General features: G+C 42.6%; 1 protein-coding gene across 2 annotated transcripts in view; it reads left to right on the top strand.

Annotated features, from left to right (window-relative positions):
- The window catches only part of gusb (glucuronidase, beta), a 39,236-nt gene that overhangs the window by 2,489 nt on the left and 11,563 nt on the right, over positions 1–25,184 (top strand). Inside the window, exons 3-8 of one of the 2 annotated variants that reach the window (XM_067439690.1) lie at positions 1,237–1,418; positions 8,718–8,860; positions 11,623–11,810; positions 13,499–13,642; positions 17,865–18,043; positions 24,162–24,305. In XM_067439690.1, the coding sequence (XP_067295791.1) occupies positions 1,237–1,418; positions 8,718–8,860; positions 11,623–11,810; positions 13,499–13,642; positions 17,865–18,043; positions 24,162–24,305 (980 nt within the window). Of the gene's footprint in view, positions 1–1,236; positions 1,419–8,717; positions 8,861–11,622; positions 11,811–13,498; positions 13,643–17,864; positions 18,044–24,158; positions 24,306–25,184 lie in introns of both variants that reach the window. The other variant, XM_067439689.1, reaches the window with a different exon arrangement.

The following is a 25,184-nucleotide window of genomic DNA, read 5'->3' as shown; positions in this document are numbered from 1 at the left end:
CCATCAAAATAAGAGTCCCTCAACTATAGTAAGACAGATAATGTAGACCTTAAACATATTTAAACACAGAAATATCAAAAATGTTTACAAAAACAAACTAAATGATAAAGAAGAATATGAGGAGAAGCCTCATTACAAATGCAGATAACGGGGTTCTTAGCTGGGAAGGAAGGAGGCGGGAATCAGCGAACGTTCAACAAACTTTAATTCAAAATAAATAAACAAAACGAAAGTAAAACCGTACACACACATACACACACATAATCAAACGCGGGCAGCCCCTCACGGATGACTGCCCGCACACACAACACAAAATGTAAACATAACATAAATCCAGGCCTGGTCCTCTCTTGTCTTCTGCTGCCTTCGCTCCTCCTTTTATGCTCCCGTCAATCGGCCGCGAGACGAGACCGGTGTGTCGCGCAGCCGGCCCGCTCTCGCGGTCCCTCGCCCCGCTGCTTGCCACAATAACATTAGCTAACATCCAGGATCAACACTGTTCATGTACCACAGGGTTAGGTTAGATTAATTTATATGTAACCATCTTAATATGGAGAGATGTACTGAAATGTAGACCATCATTTAACTTTAATCGCAACAACCAAGTATGACAACCAAAAAAAATCCTGATACCTGGAATTAGTGTTACAGTACCCCAGGAACATAACATTTTTATAGCATAAACATCATCAAACCGATGAGAGCATCAGGATTTCAAATGTTTCTCTATGGCGCTGAAACCTAAAGATGTCCGAGTTCTGGTGCCCGTGCAACTGATGCTCAACTGCTATTTGCTCATCTGCGTTCTAGGGGAGGGGCTTACCGATAGGTCAATTACCATCAGGGCATTTTACATTTACATTTAATCATTTTGCAGACGCTTTTATCCAAAGCGACTTACAAAAAAGGGGAGAGCAATAGAAGCAACGAAACAAACAAGGCCAACAACCTGTAAGAGCTGTAAGAAGTCTCAGTTAATTAGCACAGTACACAGTTTTTTTTGTTTTTGTTTTTTGGACAAACAAACAAAAATTAATGGATAGTTAAGTGCTATTCTTTATTGGTCAGGTGCAATTGGAAGAGATGTGTCTTAAGATGTTTTTTTAAAAATGGCTACAGACTCTGCAGCACGAATTGAGATCGGCAGGTCATTCCTTTGCTGGCTTTTGACTCATTTGGTTAGTCACAGTCTCAGGACTGACTGACTCACGGATCTGTTATGTTCCCATGTTGCAGTGGGTGAATGGGGTCAAGATGACTGAACACGCGGGCGGTCATCTACCCTTTGAGGCGGACATCAGCGGTGTCCTGCGTCAGAGCACCGGAAGTGCATGTCGAATCACCATCGCAGTGAACAACACTTTATCCCTAGACACGCTTCCACCAGGAACCATCCAGTACATGAGCGATCGCACAAGGTAAGTTACAACTGCTGTCCATAAGCGTTCAAAAAGAAGGATTTGGGCACTAAAAATCACACTTAAAGGGTTAGTTCACCCAAAAATGAAAATTAGCCCATGATTTACTCCCCCTCAAGTCATCCTAGGTATATATGACTTTCTTCTTTAAGACAAATACAGTTAGAGTTATATTAAAAAAGTCCTGGCCCTTCCAAGCTTTATAATTGGCAAGGATTGTAGCCCTGTTTTTGAAGCCTATAAAAATGAATCTGTCCGTCAAATAACTTGCTCCACACAGCTCTAGGAGGTCATTAAAGGCCATTAGAAGTGAATTGATGCGTTTGTGTAAGAAATATATTCATATTTAATCGCATGGTTGTCATGAGTTAACTTGCGATTAATCGCAACTTAATCGCACATTTTTATCAGTTGTAAATGTATACGTTTTTAATACTCTAATTAACATTGGTATGGACAAATATGCATGCTTTATGCAAATGTACGTATATTATTGATGACACCATACTCAACAGAGCATGAAGTCTAGACATGTATCAAAGGTCAAAGATGTTTTTCAAAGAACTTGTTTGTGTCTCTTAAGCTTTAAGTAATACAGGATAATCTTTAAACATCAAAACAAAGGCACTGACATAGTCAGTTATGCACACACAGGAGAAAAACAATTAAACTGCACTCTCAATCATCGTCAGATTCGTCATAGTTTAAATCCTCCACATTCAGTTTGATTTCCTACCATATCGGAGAGAAATGTAGCCGCACACTGATCTGCCATTTGTGGATCTTTATTGCAGAGACTCTCCTCATGTGTGTGCAGTTTTAATATAATGATGCTTTTAAAATTAAGATTAATATCACTGGTATTATTAATCACTCTTTATTAACTGGTCAGGTTCCTTCTGCCCTTAAGTTAGCTGCCATCACACCAGTCCCTAAAAAGACTGGTTGCGATGTGGATGACTTGTCTAACTATAGGCCTATTGCCCATCTACCGTTTTTAGCTAAGGTCTTGGAACGAGTTGAAGCTGGCCAGCTACAGCAATACCTGTCCATCAACAATCTCCTAGAACCATTTCAGTCAGGATTTAGATCAGGCCATAGTACTGAGACTGCTCTCGTCCGGGTCACAAATGATCTTCTTATCTCTGCTGATATGGGTGCTTGTAGTATCTTAGTATTATTAGACATCAGTGCTGCATTTGATACAATATCCCATGATGTCCTTCTTGAAAGATTGTCTGTATAGCTAGAAATCTCTGGTACTGTATTAGAATTATTTACATCTTGGGCCCTATTTTAACGATCTGAAACGCAAGTGTCAAAGCGTGAAGCGCAAGTAACTTTGTGGGCGGGTCTCGGCGCTGTTGCTATTTTCCCGGCGGGATAAATGGCTCTTGCGCCCGGCGCAAATCTAAAATGGGTTGGTCTGAAGTAGCTTCATTATTCATAGGTGTGGTTTGGGCGTAACATGAATAAACCAATCAGAGCGTCATCCACCATTCCCTTTAAAAGCAGCTGCGCAAGTTCCATTATGGATCGCTATTATTATGGCGTATTTACCAGGCGCACGCCAGGAGCGGTTCACAGCCGACGAGACTGATGTTCTTATAAGAGCAGTGAAAGACAGAGAAGTTGTGTTGTATGGGGATGGGAGAAACCCGCCCGAAATAGCGTCGGTTAAACAGTTTTTCAGTCGATTTTTTTTTTTTTTTTTTTTCTGGTTCTTTACCGACAAACCAATTTGTCAGATGTCCTTATATACATATATGTCTTGCCACTTTTGGGCAAACAGGTCTGATCCTTAATTACTACAATTAGCCTGAATAATTTGTAAGCTAGATTTATGCCTATTTTTTCACATCTTCGTGGCACACCACAATGATTGTGTAACAATTTATGATTTGCAAAAATAACCGTTGCATCTGTGTAGATTACATGAGCAAAGTGTATGCGCGTTGTGCACGCTATACATTATGGTCAAGCATGCGCCCTTAAAATAGCATAATGAACAACGCGCGACGCACCACTGACTTTAGACTAGGTTTTTTCTGGTCAGTGGCGCAATTGTTTAATGGAACAGCAAAATAGCACCAGGGATTGTTTGCGCCGGAACACGCCTCCTTTTTTGCGCTGAACCGCCCAGGGAGCGCAAGTTCATTCACTAGTTTAGCGATGACAAATCTTTACCAACATTAGTTCAGCAGGGTGTCCAACAAGGGTCTGTGCTTGGTCCCATCTTATTTAACATCTATATGTTGCCTATGGGTAATATAATTCGTAAGTTTGGGTTAGGATTTCATTTCTATGCTGACGACACGCAGATTTACATCAGCATGCACCCTAACTAGGGTTGGGCATCGTTTTGATTTGAACGATTCTGATTCCGATTCCGATTCTTACTTTCGATTCCGGTTCTTTTCGATTCTCGATTCCGATTCTTACTTTCGATTCCGGTTCTTTTCGATTCTCGATTCCGATTCTTTGAGGGGTGGAGTCAAAACATGTCACATCGATATTCAATGCTATTTTCAATACAACGGGGGAAAAACGCTGCATATACTGTCAATTAGATATTTTTTATATAATTTTTTTTTTTTTTTTGTCTGTCTTTTGAAAGTCTAGGCAATCAAAAATTTCTTCTGAAGAGATCACTTTATATGATAAAGCGTTTAAGCTTTTTCTCCTATATAAACATTGATCAATTACTATTAAAATTATCTCACAAATATTTGTTAACTCAATGTATTTTTTACAACGGAGGAATTGTGTTGCAATAGTTTACACACAGCACAAGTAAGCTTGATTTCGAATGGTAAATTGAATAAACAAAGATACATATTACAAAAAATAGCACAAATAAATACAATAGAATAAAAGATATAAATGAAATAGACTGCTTTATTTTTCAGGTAGGTCTAACATTCAGGTAAGAAACTGAATAAAAAAACGCAAAGTGGCTAAATAAATTTAAAATAACATTGGATAATGTTTTTTGCAAAAAATGAAATCGTTTCATATAAAACCATTAAAGTTACACAAGTTGATCAGTCAAGAGCAGTGTGATCGTTTGTCTTTTTGTAGTTTGACTTTGAATAACAAATGACTGCTGTCCCTTTAAGAACTGCCGCACTCATTGATCCTGAACACTGTTCCTGTTACTCTTTCTTCATTTCTTCCTGAATTGTTTAAGACTGTGTTTACATACTCTTAAAAATGTGCACTGAGAATTTGTTTGAGTGTATTTGACCAATAATAAGCTGGAAAAAGAAGCAAATATTTGCACTTGTATGTCAGGGGCCACTTTATTACGGTAGGCTATGTGTGTGTGTGCGCTTCAGATGTGAGCTTGAAATCTGCGGGGATTCGTAGAATTATGTGCAATCCCGCGCAAAATTCAGACCGATCACACACTAACACTAACACGCTGTCGTAAGGAAAAGTCCAGCAGAACGAGCGTCCGTCGTGTTCAGAGGGTTAAGTTAACCGGCTGAGTAAGACTATGCGGCTGCGCGCCGTCAACTCGCTGTCGGTCAGAGAGGAGAGGAGAGGAGAGGAGAGCAGCTGGGATCGATTGTGTAGGCTGAGCAGGCTATCGTATCTTTTCAGATATTTCAGTATCTATATTTTTGACAACACTAGTTGCACTGTGCCGACCCAGGCTTTTAATGGTGAAATAAATCCACACTTCAGAGCCGCTTACCGGGCTTCCATGACTAAAAGAACAAGCGTGCGCGCAAGCACCGGAAATCAGGTGGCCATGGAAACCAAAACTTGCGCGCTTGGAACCGAAGATCGGAACCGAAAATACATTTTCTAAACGATTCCGATGGAATCGTTATTTTTTAAATGGTTCCAAGTTAGAACCTGGTTCTCGATGCCCAACCCTAACCCAAACCTTGCGGTCACAGCCCTTAGCAGCTGCTCGGATGAGATAAAAACCGGGATGCACGCAAACTTTCTTAAGCTCAACCAGGCTAACACAGAACTGATTACTGTCAATGACTTTGTTGTCTTCTCAAGTGCACAATCTGGGAGTTGTTTTTGACACTGAATTTATGTTCGACGCCCATATTAAAAATATCTCAAAGACTGCATTTTTCCATCTTAGAAATATCGCTAGATTACGACCATTTCTATCGCGGCCAGATGCAGAAAGGCTTATTCACGCCTTCATTACATAGAGATTTGAGTACTGCAATGCGCTCTATTTAGGTCTTCCAAATCGGTCCATCAAACAATTACAATAGATACAAAATTCAGCCGCCCGGTTATTGACACACACAAATACTCGTCAACATATTTCTCCTGTACTCTTTGATTTGCATTGGCTGCCGATACAAGCGCGTATCAAATTCAAAACCTTGGTTTTAACTTATAAAGCCATTCGGCCTCTGTTTATCTTTGTAGTTTGGTCACCGCTCATACTCCTGCGCACTCTTTGCGCTCTTCCAGATCTTGCATCCTCCAGCAGCCCAGACATGATCTAATTTCCAAGGGTGGTCGAGCATTCTCGGTTTCAGCTCCACGTCTCCATGTCTACCACCTGAAATTAGAGACTCTACAACATTAGACTGTTTTAAGAAGTCTTTAAAGACACACATTTTTAGAGCTGCTTTACTGTATTTTATTGTTATTATTGTTTATTGTATAATGTTGTAGCGCTTTGAGTTTTAAAGGTCCCGTTCTTTGCGATTCCATCTTTCAAACTTTAGTTAGTGTGTATTGTTGCTGTTGGAGCATAAATAATACCTGTAAAATTATAAAGCTCAAAGTTCAATGCCAAGCGAGATATTTTATTTAACAGAAGTTCCCTTTCAAAGCCTACAGCGAGCGGCCGGTTTGGACTACAGCCCTGCACTTCCTGCTGTAATGACGTCACTGGAACCGTTTGGTGACTAAAGCTCCGCCCACAAGAACACGCAAAATAGGGGGCGTGGTCTCGTTGCCCTCCCGCGTGGAGAAGAACGCGCATTCAGCGCTTGTATCGCCCCTTTATGGTAAGAGGCGGGACCTTTCCGGGCAAAGTGCGCTAAGCTGCTGTCCAATCACAACACGGGAAGCGCTGGCCCAATCAGAACTCATTACGTGTTTCTGAAGGAGGGACTTCATAGAACAAGGAAATCATCAGGCCGTTTTTAGGACAGAGGAAACAGCGCTGTACAGATAAGTCAATTGTGTGAAAAATACTGTGTTTTTTTACACGCGAAACATGAACTCATGTTATATTGCACACTGTAAACATAATCAAATCTTCGAAAACAAGCGAAGGACGGGACCTTTAAGAAAAGCGTGTTACAAATAAAATGTATTATTATTATTATTAATAAAAGTTAATGGCCAAACTTGTCATTACAAAAGTTCACAATGCTGCTGCAGGTGAAATACAATGTGGATAACATTGAATAAATATATTTTTCTGTAAATATATTATAAATACTGATAATTGATCACTCAAACCTCTTTAATCTAAAGCTCTCTACTTAAACGTCGGACTCGCACACCCGTCATGTTTGTAGTTTTTTAAAACGTTTTTTTATCCATGTTTGTAGTTCTAATCGAAATCACGTCAAACTCGCAATGGTTGTGGGCAATATCAGCCGTTAGAGTGCCCATCGATCTGCACTTCGAATTCTGACTGAAAATAGTAAACCATCCGGGTATCTTTGGAATACTCTTTTCAACAAACTACGGTTTGGGACATACTAATTCTTATTTCGAATACTATTTAGTGTGGATAGTATGCGAATTGGGACGCAGGGAGAGAGTCCCGGTTGGCTTGAGATTGGGTGGGTGGAGCTTGGGCTAACAGGGAAAAGAACAGGCTAAGCTTTGTGGGGTGCACAAAGGGGACACAAACTTCCCAAAGGTAGCACCACAAATAAAACTTCGCTACACACTTCTCCCAGGCATTTTTTGTGCGTGGCACTCTCCCCGTGTTTAATCAAGCTCCGCGCTTAAAACATATGGATTAGTAATGTGGTTATATCCGCAGCGTAATAGCGTTTCAGTCTCACACATTTTCTCACAAGAAATCAACTAGCTAGTCACGACTATTTCCCGAAACCGTTATGTCGCAAATCTGTCATTCAACCACGTTGGTTAATTATGCCAGGCAGGTGGTGGAGTAATAACTGCTTTAAATTTTTTATTGTGTGAAAACATTTTTTTGCTGTAAAATATGGACATGGCACCTGAGGACTAATTCTCATTTTTCTCAGTTATTTTGCTTTATTTTCAGATTCAATCATAGGCTTGTTCTTAGGTACTAGAGCACGTCCGCGCATGCGCGCACTTCAAAAAAAAAGGTGCTTTAAATCTCTTGACAAACTAAAAGATATAAATGACATTTGTATGTATTCAAAATAAAAGATATGGATTGCACTTATTGTCAGCTTGTTTATTTTGCTCAAGATAAGGATTTATTTTGTCCACGTCATGCAAGCAAGAAAGTCTCTTCTAACCACAGGTCGAGAGCTGTCTTGCAACCACACAAGTTTGCGATGCTGTTTGCGAATGTTTGTTGGAATGATGAATGAATGAGGCATTTATATAGCGCTTTCATATGTACTACTGTACACCCAAAGCGCTTCACACTCATGTCAGGGGTCTCTCCTCAAACACCACCAGTGTGCAGCATCCACTTGGATGATGTGACGGCAGCCACAGTACAGCAGCGCCAGTGCGCTCACACACACCAGCGATAGGTGGACAGGAGAGAGGGTGATAGAGCCAATTCAGTGGATGGGGATTATTAGGAGGCCATGATTGGTAAGGGCCAATCAAGGGAATTTGGCCAGGACACCGGGGTTATACCCCTACTCTTTTTACGAGAAGTGCCATGGGATTTTTAATGACCACAGAGAGTCACGACCTCGGTTTAACGTCTCATCCGAAGGACGGTGCTCATTGTCAGTATAGTGTCCCCATCACTATACTGGGGCGTTAGGACCCACACACCACAGGGTGAGCATCCCCTGCTGGCCTCACTAACACCTCTACCAGCAGCTCCTGGTTTTCCCAGTTGGTCTCCCATCCAGGTACTGACCAGGCTCAGCCCTGCTTAGCTTCAGTGGGAAACCAGTCTTGGGCTACAGGGTGATATGGCTGATGGTTTCGGGAAACACTGACTAATTGAACTATTTTGATAACGACGGAACTTGCCACCATATTTGGCGAACGATGCGTTTGGGAAACCCTGACCGCCTCACCACACAAGTATTAACACAAAGCACATCATCTCTTGTCCTAGATGGATACATATACAAACTGTATTTCTGTACCAATTTGTTCTCCGTACAGATACCCCGCTGGCTACTTCGTTCAGAACACTAACTTTGATTTCTTCAACTATGCTGGAATACATCGGTCGGTCCTGCTGTACACGACGCCAAAGGTGCACATTGATGACATCACAGTGGAGACATCATTTGCGGATAATATCGGTAAGCGGCCTCCTCAGCTATCATAAAAACAAGTAATCAAAATATGTATGACTTTATTTGGAGGCACAAAACCCATTATATTAGAAAATCTGACATTATCAAATCATAGACGAACTAGGTGGTTTAAATGTGATTGAATTTGAGAGTATGAGCACATTGTTAAAACTTAAAGGTGCACTATGTAGTATTTTTGCAGTAAAATATCCAAAAATCACTAGGCCAGTGTTATATATTTTGTTCAGTTGAGTACTTACAATATCCCAGATGTTTCCAACTATTTGTAAATTGTGAGAAAATTGCTATTTTAACTAAGGACCGGGACGTTTCAGCATAGCGTTTGAGCGAGTCGCCTGTCAATCGCGTCATATCTGCGCTACCCTCGGTTTTACTCTTAGCAGTGTGAACATGTCACAGCAGCGCCGAGCGAACGCACAGAGTAACGTCATAACATCATTTTAAACACACTTAAATGTATCTAATATGATAAAGAGAGCTGCTTTACCTTATAATCATGACCGGAAAAAGCGGAAGTGCACATCCCCAGTGACTGTCCCGTCCCGTCATAATAAAAGTCCCGGTATTAGCGATTGTTTGTTTAACAATCGCTCCAGCGGCCATGCTCAGCTCCACAACACTCGGTCCTGCTCTGCTTCACACTACAGTAACGTTAATAACCGCATCCATGAACATGATTTCTGCCCGAGTCCTATTTCCCACCGGCTGTGATGTGAAGACCACATGTCCTAAGATACTGCACTCAAACTTTGCGTCATCAAACTACGCCTTTGTTTAGAATAGACGCCCTCCAGTGGACGGAAAGTTGCATAGTGCACCTTTAAGAGGCTTCAAATGTATCTATGCAACACTGATAGTTTCTGGTATGCTGTGCCTTCAGCCTTAGACAAACTACAAAAACAAACGACTGATATTTTTAAAACTGGACTAAAAACGTACCTGTTTAAATTAATTAATTATTGTTATTTTTATTTAATTTATTTATTTTCCTCTCTTTGTAGCACTTTGAGATTTTCTTTAAAATGTAGAGTGCTTTATAAATAAAATGTATTATTATTTTGTAAAATGGGTGGAAGTAATTTTTTTTTCTCAAATGTAACTATGATCTACCGAAACTCCCAGTGAAACTGTCAGCATTCCACCAACAAGTTTTGTTATTTTGGAAATTGGCTCACACACATAATTTCACACCCCACACAACCCCTTTGTGGAATAACAATGTTGATAAGCAGAGAACTGGCTGACAGGAAAAAAATATGACTCCTGATTCTTTCACCGTAGAACATGAATGGTATAGACTACTTTTTGCAAAATATTTAATACATAAATGTAGATTCCTCATATCTACCCTCTGTTTATTATGTTAAGGGAATTAAAACATTTCCCAGAAGCACTTTCAAAAAATGTATAATTTTTATAGTGTATATGATATAGTGTGCTTGAAAAATTATATACTTTCCGTATAAGTGTGATTTTAATGTTTTAACAAGCACTGTATTATAGTCAGGGGGCCAATTCTGAAAAGGTCGTCCGTTAAGACTTTTGCGGACATGTTTTGGTACAAGCTGTCACCCTATTTTTTTCGGTTAGAAGACATCCATAGGTAAGATATTAGGGTGATTGTCAAGCTGAATTTTTTTAGTGACTTGTACAAGCAGTCAACAATTTCAGGCCAGTTTTTTAGTTTCCTGCTCAACTCGACATGCCAACGATAAAGGTTTAATATCTTCACAACCACAAGGACTATATACATAAAAATGGTATCAAATGAAAGCCAACACTCATGGGATGGCTGCTGAAGTGAATGACAGAATGAACATTTATTTTAGAGTGTAAGAGACAACAGACCTAGAACATGAAAAATTGACTAAAATGTGTAACTTGAATGCAATGTAAGTCGCTTTGGATAAAAGCGTCTGCCAAATGCATAAATGTAAATGTAAAAGTAAAAAAACTATCTCCGCCTAAAGAGAACCAGTTTACAAAGTGAATATCAGCTTGGAAACATAACATATTATACCAAAACCTCTATTAATCAGTACCCCTATCTTTGGAAATGAGTCAAGACAAGTTTAAAGCCTGTAGGGAGAGACAGTGCAATGCTGCACAAGTTATATTACTTTAATGTCTAATATTGGTGCTATTTGTCTATTTTATGGTGCTATTTGTCTTCATTAATGTACAATGGATAGGTTGTAGGCTTGAATCAAAAAGTGCCCAACAAAGTTTAATATCTGTTTTGGCCTCCTGACTTTTAGGGATTAATTGTATTACAGTATTCTGTGTGGGAAGGGCCATAGGAGGCTATTCATAGTTTCAAGCCACAAATATTTTGATCGCCTCTCAAAAATATGTGAACAAAATGTATTTTTGGGGCACTTGTGATCCGTATAAAGCACCTGCTGCAGGTCACTAAAAACAGCGGGACATTATAAAACGCTACTCTTTTTAATGGTTTTCTATGGATATTCCGGGTTAATCTGCTCGCCTGTATATAGTATGCATCATCAATAGGGTGTATACTGAGTTTGGTCTTTTAATATCACGGTCTCTCTACATTAGTACAATTACAAACCTGGTAAAAATGATTGGTGCTCAATGAAGGTAAGCCACGTTTTACCCTAAATGTTCCTATAAGAGTGTGACGTCATGTGAAAAATGTGAATAGACTTTGACTGATGCATTTGTTTAAAATGTTTGTTGATTTAGTCCAGTTAATCTGTTCATATGTGCGTCCTGTGATTTAGGGCTGGTGAGTTATAATGTGTCCGTGTTGGGCAGCTCTAAACCTGCTGTGAAAGTGACGCTCTCTGCAAAGGATGGCAAATGTGTGGCTTCGGCTAATGGCAGCAGAGGAATTCTCAAAGTCACAGACGTCAACCTCTGGTGGCCGTACCTGATGCACGAAAACCCAGGATACCTTTACTCCATGGAGGTCAGTGAAGTTACTCAGGCCCCATTTACACTGCATGGTTCAAGTGACCCAATTCCGATTTTTTCCTCTCATGTGGCACAGATCGGATATGACGTGTGAACTTGTAAGTAAAAAAACGCATGAATTCCGATATCCTCAGATCGGATTCAGGCCTCACTCGTATGTGGTAATAAATCCGATATGATTCGGATGCGTGCATTAGCGTCTGCCATGTAAGCGGTCAAATCGGATATTCCCCAGTAAATGCGAGTCGTACGTCATTGAAAAAAGGACGGAGGCGAATGACGTCAACTCAGGTGGACACAAACTGCGATCCAGTGTGGCCAAGTCTGCGGTTTTCATGCAGAATTGGGCTACTTTAAGACAGTTTTGAGTTACAATTTGGTGGGTTTTGTTGTGAAAACCTGGCAACCCCGTCAAGGGCTCTCCTCTTTTTCTCCGCATTAAGAGAGAAATGTTTTGCCAAACTAGGATGTGTGGAACAGTGCAGAGAGCAAAACATTGTGCAATCATTTTGTCTGCGTCCATCGCATATTGCGCTGTTTTACTTCCTTTCACCGATTAAGAACGTCTTGGGCTGTTTTGCCAGTGTACAGTGTAAATGCAAATATCGGATACGGGTCACTTTTGAAAAGATGATGTAAGCGGGTCTTCAAAAAAATCAGATATAGTCACCAAATCAGAATTGTGCATCAAGACCTGCAGTGTAAATGCAGCCTCAGTGATGGTGCAGAAGAGTTTCTTAAAGGGGTGGTTCCATCGTTTTTTTTCTAGGTCTTAATACATTTTCTTTTTTTACACCGTATTTTTTTCTATTCTCCCTTTATTCCACACCGCTCTCCACAGTCCTTTGTTTGAACGGCTCGTTTGCTTCCTGCTTCTCTGAAGCCCCTCCCTCTGATAAACGCGATGGTCTTAGATTGGTCAGATGGCCAAATGCAGTTTCCTGTATTTTTATTGGCTAAAGTGCCAAACACAGGTTTTCATGGAAATGCCACACCCCTTCCCATTACGGGCAGAAGTCACATCTGCGGTGACTAGCGAGGGTTTATGATGTCACCAACCCAGGAAGAAGCTCGTTGTAGTCCAAACCGGCCATTTTTGTAGGCAATAAACTGCCATAATTTTAAAAGACAATATCTCCGTTTGCATTGAACTTTCAGCGCTGTAACTTTGCAGGCTTTTTTAAAATACCCTTTTTTTAAATAGCCAATAGCGTTGAGTTTATATCACAGCTTGGCCAGAGCCGTCGAACTAGGCGAAAGCCACAATCTCCTCCATATCACTTTAAAATATCATTCTGTGCAGAATTCAAACAGGTCCAATATGTTTTCTGGTCTGCGCCGACTTGATCACATGATCCGCTCTGTGCTGTCGTGTCTCTGGACCGACTCGATCTCATGATCAAAATTGTATCAGACAATAAGGTCTCATTAGTTAATACTGGTTAATGCTTTAACATTAGCAATACATTTGTTACATTACTTAATACAACTTTTGATTTTAATAATGTACTAGTACATATTGAAATTAACTAGGATTAATAAATGCTTTAGAAGTCTTTTTTTAATTGTTAGTTTATGTTAATTAGTGTTAATCTTATAGTAAAGTGTTCTCAAGTTTAGAGATTCATTTCTGTGAATCAATTCAAACGGTTTTGATTCAATAAATCATGTTTGTTTTTGTAGGTTCAGGCTACAGCAGAGGATGGACAGACGGACGTTTACACTCTTCCTGTGGGGGTTCGTACCGTTAAAGTCACCAGCACGCAGTTTCTCATCAACAACAAGCCGTTCTACTTCCACGGGGTCAACAAGCACGAGGACGCAGACGTGAGTGTCAGCAGAGGGCAGCAGAAACACACAAGAGCTTTCATGCAAAACATAATACTGTATGACTTTCTGTCTTCAACATGGTTAGCACATGCTCTCACCCAAGTGAATGAGGTTCGGATGCTGACAAGCTCGAAAAATGACAAAAAAGCACTATAAAGTTTCAGACAATCATTCGTAAGACTTGTGAGTTATATTCAGATATATTCAGCATGTCATGCCATCGAAGCTCTCAAATCTCATTAATGTTTGCTCATTGCATGATGTTCTCCTTTTCGTCTGTCAAAGATTAGTTTTAACCAGGGCCGTTTCTAGGATTTTCATTTTAGGGGGGCTTAGCCCCCAGTAAGGGTATGGAAAAAATGGTCACACTAGTTTAGGGTCCAAATTGCGCTATTAGCTATATTGGCTGTTTACTATAACTTATAAATTCCTTATTGCATGGTCATATTGTACATGCATTAATCCAATAATGTAGGCAGGTTTCTAATCACTGAGATCTGAAATGTTAGGGAGGTTCGAAGGCATGCCGCCACGAGAAAAGTTTGATTTCTATGATCTACATATGCATATTTTAAGATGTCCTGGAGGCCAAAAAATTAGATAACAATAGCTTGAAAACCATGTCACTCGGCAGATTATTTGTCTTTCTTATCTTAAAATCTCTCTTTATCTTGCCCTGTCTCTTCCCCTCATAACGCTGAGCTTAGACTGATATAGTTTTTCCATTTACGTCAGTGAAGAAAGTAAACATGTGGTTTACATATTAACATACTGATATTTATGTTTTATGAATAATTTTCTCAGACGCGTTAAATTACTGTTTATTAAAGTTTTAAGATTATTAAATTAATTCACAATATGCTCATATTCATTACTAAACGTATGCCCAATACAGACGGAAAAAGCTGTTTTTTTAATTTAATGAAGATTACAAATGTAATGATATTAATGTACAGTATATACACATTCATTAATAATCTTATGCCTAATCTGATGAAAATGGCTTTGTTAATATTTCTTGTTCGTTACTTAGGCCCACATTATGAATCACAGGCATATTTGCAACTTAAAATGGTGAAATTAGACAAAAATTATTAATTTGCTTGAATATTTTTCTTTTGTTAATATTTCTAACTTAAAGCAGCAGCTGTCAAACATGAATGTTTAGTTTAGCTGCTTACATTTCTCTCACTTGACGTTGAGTTGCGCTGCTAAAATTTGCGCTCAGCCTAAGCAGTTTCTGTGTGAACATAAAGCCCGTCTTTACTCTGATTTGATTGGTTTTCTCAAATATTTTGACATTGACGAACGTTGACAGACCAATGAGGCTCAGATTTACTCACAAACCTCTGCTTCTGACGTGCGCTCTGCTCTGCACCGCTGCGAACTGAAAAACACACACAGACTAAAAGATGGGACGAATCGGTAGCCGAAGCCTCCCGCCAGTTTCATATGTTTTAAAGGTTAATCACATATTGTGATCCTAAAAAGGGACTAGTGACACCCATGGTGTTAACACACTTCTACTGAAGAAAGAAAGTCATACAGGTTTGAAACAACATGATTACAGTGTAAATGCTGACAGAATATTTATGTTAGGGTGATCAATCGCTTTTAGAGCACAGTTGCATTTTTAAGCCAAGCGTCTGGTAAAACCAGCTGATACCCAATATTAAACCAAACAACCAAACCCACACGCCCGCATCCTTCCTCTCACTGAGGGTTTCATATTTAGATTTCATATTTCAGTGGTGGCACGATTTTGTTTGACTAACATAACGTCAGATACGGTTTTTCATTAAAGGATTAGTTCACTTTAAAATTAAAATATCCTGATAATTTACTCATCCAAGATGGTCATGTCTTTCTTCAGTCGAAAAGAAATAAAGTTTGAGGAAAACATTCCAGCATTTTTCTCCACATTATAGACTTCAATGGCAACCAACGAAAAGGTCATGCTAGAAGCACCCCAAGCAAATACAAACGCCCCTTTACAAAAAAAAAACATCTCCAACTTAACAATCGTCCGACATGTTGCTTAACTTTTTTTTACCAAAGGATGTTTGTATTAGTCTTTGCACGGGCGCTTTCTCGGGGGCGGTACTTCTGCCCTAGTCTAGAGGGACCTTTCCAACGTGATTGTGCAATCCGTGGTTTCGCAGAGCAGCACAAGATGCAATTTAGGTGAAAAAGTATATATATATTTTATTAAAGGGGGGGTGAAATGCTGTTTCATGCATACTGAGCTTTTTACACTGTTAAAGACATGGATTCCCATCCTAAACATAGACAAAGTTTCAAAAACTAATGTTGGACGTTTGATGGAGTATTTCTGTGTCAAAAATACTCCTTCCGGTTTCTCACAAGTTTCGGAGAGTTTTTTTCGAGTATGGGTCGGCTTGACGTGAACAGAGCGGAAGGTCCTTGTATGGGCCGTACGGGCTCTTCTCCCGGTAGGGCGCGCGCGCGTAACTAGAGCGAGAGAGGAAATGCACGCCCATAAACACTCTCAGGTGCAGATCCACTCGTCCGTGAACACTTCTGTCGCGCCGCGCTCCACTTTATTCCTATGGGTGACGTCGAGCGACTTCAGCGCTTCAGCACAGCATTCTGGGAAGGCAGCGCTGCATTTGAACCGATTTGAACGCAGAAATGACGGGAAGCTTCACAACATCGCTTCAGTCGCGTCGCAAAGTGGATCTCCACGGTCACTGCTGTCAGGACTTCACCAAATCATACCAAAGAAGTGTGTTTTTGACGGAGCGGTCCCAGCGATAAAGGTTCGGTCCTGCTTTGGAAGCAGCCGGTGAGTAAAACTGCTTCAAATGTCTGTGCTGTCGGCTCGTCGCGTGAGTAAACATCAGTAAACGACACGATCGCGTGCTTCGTCATTCAAATGCGCTAACGGTTACTCCATTGTTGTTCTGTATAACGTTACACTAGTCTGACGTGCAAAACCGTTTTGCTTGCTACTACTAAGGTTTAGTCGCATACAATAGTCCATAAACCGAATCATGTCCTCATAAACTGCGAGTAAACACACACAAATGTTGACAGGGCACTAAATACAGTCCATACCACAGAGACGGACGTCCTGCTGCTGCTGTTTCTCATGTTCAATTTATTTCAGCCTCCGAATGATTCTGGATCATATATCTATTAGCTGAGATAGCCATGAGTTTCTCCACGCTTGAGGACGTCACCGCTTTGCGCGCTCGTCATTCTTTAGCTCTGCCCACACAATACGCCTCCAGGCACTCGTTTTTTTCTGGAAAAACTCGGTACAGCCTATATTTCTTTTATAAATATAACAAAACTAAAGACTTTTCGGAGATATGAAGGATGCAATACTACTCTATAGGTACTCAAGATTGACATGAGATTGACTGAAACTGAGTGTTTCACCCCCCTTTAAATAGCTGATGGTTTGTGTAGAAAAGACCCTGTTCCTCACCTGTGATCATGCAGATCCGAAACCCTTCCCCTGAAACTGCATTGATTTAGACTTTCAACCGTTGGTTCCCATTGAAGTCCATTATGTGGAGATTAAATCCTGGCATGTTTCCATTTAAAAAAACGTAATTTCTTTTCCACTGAAGAAAGAAAGACGTGAACATCTTGGATGAGATTGAGGTGAGGAAAATATCTTGAAATTTTAATTTTGAAATGAACTTATCCTTAAAGGAAGAATGATACTTAATCTGTCTCATTTTATAATTACAAGTATTATTTAATGTTTTAAATTTATCTGAAATAAAATTAAATATAAAAACCTAAACATCTATTTAAAGTAGTTTCAACATTTTCCATTTTCATTAAAAACTATACAGACATATTTAAAAAAAACTTGAAATAAAATACAACTGCAATAAATAAAAAAATTATATTTTTATATATATATATATATATATATATATATATATATATATATATATATATATATATATACTAATATTAATATATATATATATACAATTCATTTTTATTTAGTTGATGTACTAAAATAAGTCAAACTGAATTAGAAATTATTAAAAACTATATAGACATATTTAATAAAAACTCTCAGACAGTGGTACTAAAATAACACTGGCCCATTGTTATGTAATGTTTGTCAATGCATTAACCAATGTTAACTAATTGAACCTTGGTGTAAAGTGTTACCCAGATGTCATATCTGAATGGCGGCACACTTTTATGATGAACGCTGTGTGTTTCTCAGATCCGGGGGAAAGGCTTCGACTGGCCTCTGGTGGTGAAGGATTTTAACCTGATGAAGTGGATGGGGTCCAACTCGTTCCGCACCAGTCACTATCCCTACGCTGAAGAGATCCTGCAGATGGCCGACCGGCACGGCATCGTGGTTATAGACGAGTGTCCTGGAGTGGGCATCAAAGACATGTGAGACACCGTCCTAAAAAAATATACACCGAGTGGGACATAAACATCCCTTTCTTCGTCTGTCTGAATGATGTCAGGGTTGCAAGCTTGTTGAAAACGAATCCATGTCTGACAAGCCATGATCAGTTCATGCATGCACTAACAATTACCAATGCATTCGCTATTTTTAATAATCGTTGTTAATGTTAGTAAATTAAAAAACAACACTTCACTGTTCACAGCTCAGGTCCATTAAATAATATTAACAGATACAACTTTTGATTCTAATAATGTATTAGTAAATGTTGAAATTAACATTTAAATAAAACTAATAAATGCTTTTTCATTGTTAGTTCATAGTGACTAATGTCTAATGTTATTGATTCATTTGGCCAGTCAATGTTATTTTAGTATTATTTATGAAATATAGTATTTATTCATATTTTGAATTGGCTCGTATTTTATTTTAAATTTTAGTTTGTGCTTTTGTCATTTTATTAAATTATTTTTATTTTAGTTATTTATTTATTTATATAGTTATTTTGTTTATTTCAGTTTTTCATCTAATATTTTATTTAATTTCAGCTTTATTTCAAAATATTGAAAATGATTTTTAATACTTTTAGTCTTAGTGAACTAATAATATACTATTAGTGTATTACTCTTTATATTTTGAATGAACCTTTATTTTATATATTTTAAATTTTAGTAATTATTATGTGTAACAATGTTCGTATAGGAGGAAGGAAGAGGACACGGGGGTCGGCAGGACTGTTGATGCTCTTTATTTTCAAACTCAAATCTCAACGTGCACACTTCAGCGTGTGTCTGTTTCTCATATGCTCGGTCTCAGTTTCACTTCCGGGTCACGCACTTCCGGATTCCGGATAACTCAGTGGATCGCATCAACAGTCCGACTCTCTCTCTCCCTGGTCTCCGGTTCCGCTGGTGTTTTATCCCGTCTCCGCGCTCATTACTGGAACAAGAGACAGGTGTTATTAATCTGCGTCCAACCCACTCACTTACCGCTCGTCCCGCGGCCCTCTCTCCCGCTGCAGACCTCGCTGAACCACGCCCCCCCTGCCCCACATACCCCCACCGCCCGACTCAGGCCGGGGAGCCGTCCGGCCTGCAGCCCCCCCCCCCCCCCATTTCTGGAGAGGAAATCGGCCACAGCCATCTAAGCACCCGGCCTGTGGACCACCTTGAACTTAAACGGCTGAAGAGCCAGATACCAACGGGTGATCCGCGCGTTGGTATCCTTCATGCGGTGGAGCCATTGGAGAGGAGCGTGGTCCGAACAGAGAGTGAACTCCCGCCCCAGGAGGTAATAGCGGAGAGTGAGAACGGCCCATCTGATGGCCAAACACTCCTTTTCTATGGTGCTGTACTTAGCTTCCCTCTTGGAGAGCTTACGGCTAATGTACAGCACCGGCCGCTCCCCCCCCTCCACCTCCTGGGCCAGGACTGCGCCCAGCCCCCTGTCCGACGCGTCAGTCTGCAACAAGAAAGGGAGAGAAAAGTCAGGGGAGTGTAAAAGCGGCCCGCCACATAGAGCAGCCTTTACTTGGGTAAAAGCCTGTTGACACGGCTCCGTCCACTGGACCGTATCTGGTAGCCCCTTTCTAGTAAGATCAGTCAAAGGGCTGGTGAGGTCCGAATAATTTGGTATAAACCGTCTATAATATCCCGCCAGCCCCAAGAACTGTCTTACCTCCTTTTTGGTCTTGGGTCTCGGACAGGTTGCAATTGCGGCAGTCTTATCAATTTGGGGACGCACCTGCCCATGACCCAAGTGGAAGCCCAGATACCTTACTTCCACCCGCCCAATCGCACACTTCTTCGGATTGGCCGTGAGCCCCGCTCTCCTCAGCGACCTCAGGACCGCCCTCACATGCTGCATATGCCGCTGCCAATCGTGACTATAAATCACTATGTCATCCAGGTACGCAGCAGCATATGCAGCATGGGGACGCAAAATCCTATCCATGAGTCGCTGGAAGGTTGCGGGCGCCCCGAACAAGCCGAAAGGAAGCGTGACAAATTGGTGTAATCCGAACGGCGTGGTGAAAGCTGTTTTTTCTTTGGACAATGGAGACAAGGGGATCTGCCAATAGCCCTTTGTTAAGTCCAGTGTCGAATAAAATCGAGCCGTGCCTAACCGATCAAGCAACTCGTCAACCCGCGGCATTGGATACGCGTCGAATTTCGACACAGCGTTCACCTTGCGGTAGTCCACACAGAACCTGACCGAGCCGTCTGTTTTGGGGACCAAAACTATCGGGCTCGCCCAGTCACTGTTGGACTCCTCGATTACTCCCATGTCGAGCATTGCGCCTAATTCGTCCTGAACTACTTTTTTCTTGTGTTCAGGCAAGCGATACGGCCGGCTGCGAACTACCACGCCCGGCTCGGTCTCGATATGGTGCTGAATCAAGTCGGTACGTCCCGGTAGGGGCGAGAACACGTCAGCGAACTCCGCCTGCAATTTCGATAAATCAGCGAGTTGTAACGGTGAGAGGTGATCTCCCCCAGGGGCCAACGCGACTGATTGCGCTTTAATGCTCGCCTCTGGCCCGAGATCATCCTCTCCCCCGATCACCGTTGCCAACAACACCGATTCCACCTCATTCCATTTTTTTAGCAGATTGAGGTGGTATATTTGACGTGCCCCGTTCCTATCGGATCATATCACTTCATAATCGAGCTCTCCTATCTGCCGTGCGACCTCAAACGGCCCCTGCCACTTTGACATTAATTTTGAGCTCGGCGTTGGGAGTAGAACGAGCACTTTCTCTCCCGGTGTGAATTTGCGTAGTTTAGTACCCCTGTTATATGACCGGCTCTGGCGGTCCTGGGCTTGCAACAAATTCTCCCTAGATAGCCGCCCCAATGTGTGGAGTTTTGTTCGCAAGTCCATGACGTACTGAATTTCGTTTTTGGCCAACGAAGGCCCCTCCTCCCAAGTTTCTCGTAGGACGTCCAGCACCCCCCGTGGCTGTCGACCGTAGAGAAGCTCGAAGGGGGAAAACCCCGTGGAGGCTTGCGGGACCTCGCGCACAGCAAATAAGAGGGGTTCTAACCACCGATCCCAATTTTTGGCGTCTTCCTGTACGAATTTACGGATCATGGATTTAAGAGTGCGATTAAATCGTTCGACCAAGCCGTCTGTTTGTGGGTGATAGACGCTGGTTCGAATGGATTTAATGCCCAATAATCCGTACAATTCGCTTAACGTGCGTGACATAAACGCCGTGCCTTGATCAGTGAGGATTTCTTTCGGAATCCCCACCCGGGAGATTAAACGAAACAGTGCGTCCGCAACACTCTTCGCCGAGATGTTGCGGAGAGCCACTGCTTCCGGATATCGTGTTGCGTAGTCCACGATAACTAGCGCAAAACGATGTCCGCGTGCGGATCGCTCTAATGGCCCGATGAGGTCCATCGCAATTCTCTCGAAGGGGACCTGCATTAATGGAAGGGGGCGCAATGGCGCTTTTGGGGCGGCCAGTGGATTCACCAACTGACATTCCGGACAAGACGCGCACCACCTGCGCACATTGTCATGATTGCCTGGCCAAAAAAATCGGGTCATTAAACGATTCAGCGTGGCCGCCTGTCCCAGGTGGCCCGCCATTGGGTTAGAATGAGCCGCCTGGAAAAGCATTTCCCGGCGGCTCTTTGGGACTAACAGCTGGGTTGTATCTAGCTTTGTCTGAGTGTCTTGGGTCACTCGATACAACCGATCCTTAATTATGGCAAAATATGGATACGAGACAGGCAAGGCAGGTTGGAGAGACTGACCGTCAATCGATCGGACCTGTTGGAAGGCATTTTTGAGGGTCTCATCTTGTGACTGCTCCAGCGGAAAGTCATCGCGGTCCGAGAGAATCAGTCTCTCGATCCCGCTCGGTTCCGCTGCAGCCGTCCTCAAGGGTCCCGTCTCAGTCTCCCCAAGCTGCACTCGCGCCGCCCCCCTCCTCGCCTTCTTCTCCCAAGCGGCATCCGCGCATAACGACCCCAATAACGCTGAAAAGGCGGGCCAATTTGTCCCCAGAATTAGCGGATGCCGGAGGTGTGGACTAACCGCCACCTCTACACTATGCTTTTTCCCCCGAAATTGTATCGTGACCGGGACAACCGGGTATTCCACCACATCCCCGTGCACACACCGCACCTTAACCACGCGGCTTGTATCCAATGCCCCAGGCTGCATCAGGCTTTGATGGATCGAGGTTTGGTTACATCCTGAATCCACCAAGGCCTGATATGTACCCCCCTTGATACTCACAGGAATTTGGTACTCTCCTGATCGGGGGTGGTCCGCTGGACGTCCGGGATCCGGATCATTGTTCCGATGTCCATCATCGGACATCGGTCCACAAAATGATCCGGATCGCCGCACCGCCAGCAGGCCAGCCCAGGCCTACCCGCCGCCCCGGCGGCGGGGAGTGGGTTGGAGGATGAGCGCGGAAAGGGGGCGGAACCGGAGCCATTGTCACTACCAGCCCCCAGCGGCCCCGCCCCCCTGGGCGGGACCCGCGAACTCCCAGACGGTCCAAGGCCCATCCCACCCCGGCCTCTGGGGGGGACGCGAGGAGGGCCTGGAGGGCGGGACCTGGGGAGAGGGACAGGTCGAGAGAGAGAGAGAGAGGGGAGAAAGAGAGAGGGAGAAGTTAATGGGGGTTCGCCGACCCCCGGGCACGCCACCAGGTGGTCCTCCGCCAAGTTGATGGCCGTCTCCAGCGACGTGGGCCGGTGGCACTGGACCCACTCGGCGGTCTTCCTGGGGAGCCGAGTGATAAACTGCTCCAGCACCACCAGATCGACAACATGGTCCACGTCGCTGCCGCCGGCCAGGAGCCATCTGCGGCACTCGTCCCGGAGCTGTTGGGCCAATGCGAAGGGCCGACCGGACTCACCCCACTCCAGGGAGCGGAAACGCTGTCGGTGTTGTTCTGGGGTCCGGCCGACCCGCTGAAGTATGGCCCTCTTCAGATCGTCGTAGTCCAGGAGGTTCGCGACCGGTAGTTGTTGCGCGGCCGCCTGGGCTTCGCCGGATAGAAGGGGGATGAGGCGCACCGGCCACTGTGCCCGGGGCCACCCGCAGGCCTCCGCGGCCTTCTGGAATAGATCCACGAAGGCCTCCGGGTCGTCTTCCGGCCCCATCTTCTGGAGGGGCACGTGAACCGGTGCGCTGGCCCGCCCAGCGGCCTCGGCGCGAACCTCCCGGTCCATCCAGCTCCGGAACCGCTCGCGGTCCTCTTGCTGGCCTTGGACGATCGCCTCCTGTTCGGTCCGAAGGTCCAGCAATGCCTGATGGTGTTCCTGGTGGAGGACCGCGAGGGAGTTGATGATATCCGCAAATGGCGAGGCGGAGGGCGTTGTCATGGCGGCGGCGCTGTCCTGCTTCCTTCCCGGGTTTCGGCACCAGTGTAACAATGTTCGTATAGGAGGAAGGAAGAGGACACGGGGGTCGGCAGGACTGTTGATGCTCTTTATTTTCAAACTCAAATCTCAACGTGCACACTTCAGCGTGTGTCTGTTTCTCATATGCTCGGTCTCAGTTTCACTTCCGGGTCACGCACTTCCGGATTCCGGATAACTCAGTGGATCGCATCAACAGTCCGACTCTCTCTCTCCCTGGTCTCCGGTTCCGCTGGTGTTTTATCCCGTCTCCGCGCTCATTACTGGAACAAGAGACAGGTGTTATTAATCTGCGTCCAACCCACTCACTTACCGCTCGTCCCGCGGCCCTCTCTCCCGCTGCAGACCTCGCTGAACCACGCCCCCCCTGCCACATAATGCAAATATGTTTTCCCCCATTTGAGCTTTTACAGCTTTAGTACTTAAACTTATTTCGATTTGTTGCCAAGAAGGCATTTGTATTTATTTATTTTTTTGTATTTTTGTATTTTTTATTTAAAGTTTAATCTAACATTCAGATTTTTTATTTCAGATTTATTTTAGTTAACAAAAACAATTTCTAATCATTTAGTTTTAGTTAACAATATCAACACTAATTCGTCTCAATGTATTTGAAGTGCTTTGGTATGAGCTGGTTTTATTATTATATCTAGATCAAGCGTGTGTGTGTGTGTGTGTGTGTGTGTGTGTGTGTGTTTGTCGCCCTCAGAAGGAGTTTTGGGAACGCTTCTTTGGCTCATCACCTGATCGTCATGGAGGAGTTGGTCAGACGTGATAAAAACCATCCCTCTGTGGTCATGTGGTCTGTGGCCAATGAGCCTGCGTCTGAAATGCCGCCCGCGGGACTCTATTTCAAGTGAGACAAACTAAATATGAATGATTTATTTAATGTTTTCAGATGAAACCATTAAATGAATGATGCAGTATTAAATCTTGTTTTAAAGGGGTCATGGCATGGATTTAATTATTATTTTAAAATGTTCCTTGAGGTTCACTGATGATGTTAAAAGGTTTTTTTGCACAAAAACTATTATTGTCAATCCTCTGCCTCTAGCCTGTCTGAAATGATCAGTTTTTAAGGCGCGGCTTCTTTAAGGCGTCTCAGTAAACACCACTGTTATGATTGGCTAACGTAATTGCATAGGAAACATTATCAACGCCCCCCTCCCAATTGCACGCGAATAAGTGTTTTGAAAACATTGTTATCCATATAAAACCGTCATTTACAGACAAAGCATTATGAAATCATTCACTCACGGTTTGTGATGCAGCTGCTGTCAGATTATATAGTTGACTGTGCCTCGATTACAAAACCATCTTAAGTCAAATGCTCCAAACAAACATATAATCCTCCGATGCGATCCGAGACAGCATATCAAAACGAACGATTTTTGTTGCTTGATTAAAGGTGCAGTGTGTAGCATTTGTGACCCTGGAGCACAAAACCAGTCATGCGTCTCACAGGTATATTTGTGACAATACATTGTATGGGTCAAAATTATCGTTTTTTCTTTTATGCCATAAATCATTAGGATAATAACTAAAGATCATGTTTCATGGAGATATTTTGTAAATTTCCTACCGTTAATAAATCAAAATGTATTATTAGTTGTGATATGCCTGGCTAAGGACCCTCAGATTCCAGTTTTACAAATAATTGTATCTCAACTAAATATTGTCCTGTCCTAACAAGCCATACATCAATGGAAAGCTTATTTATTTATTAGGAAAGTAA

The sequence above is a fragment of the Pseudorasbora parva genome, chromosome 3 (genome assembly GCF_024679245.1).
Source record: "Pseudorasbora parva isolate DD20220531a chromosome 3, ASM2467924v1, whole genome shotgun sequence".
Lineage (NCBI taxonomy): Eukaryota > Metazoa > Chordata > Actinopteri > Cypriniformes > Gobionidae > Pseudorasbora > Pseudorasbora parva.
Note: the sequence above shows the minus strand (reverse complement) of the source record. Positions and strands in the feature narration are given on the sequence as shown.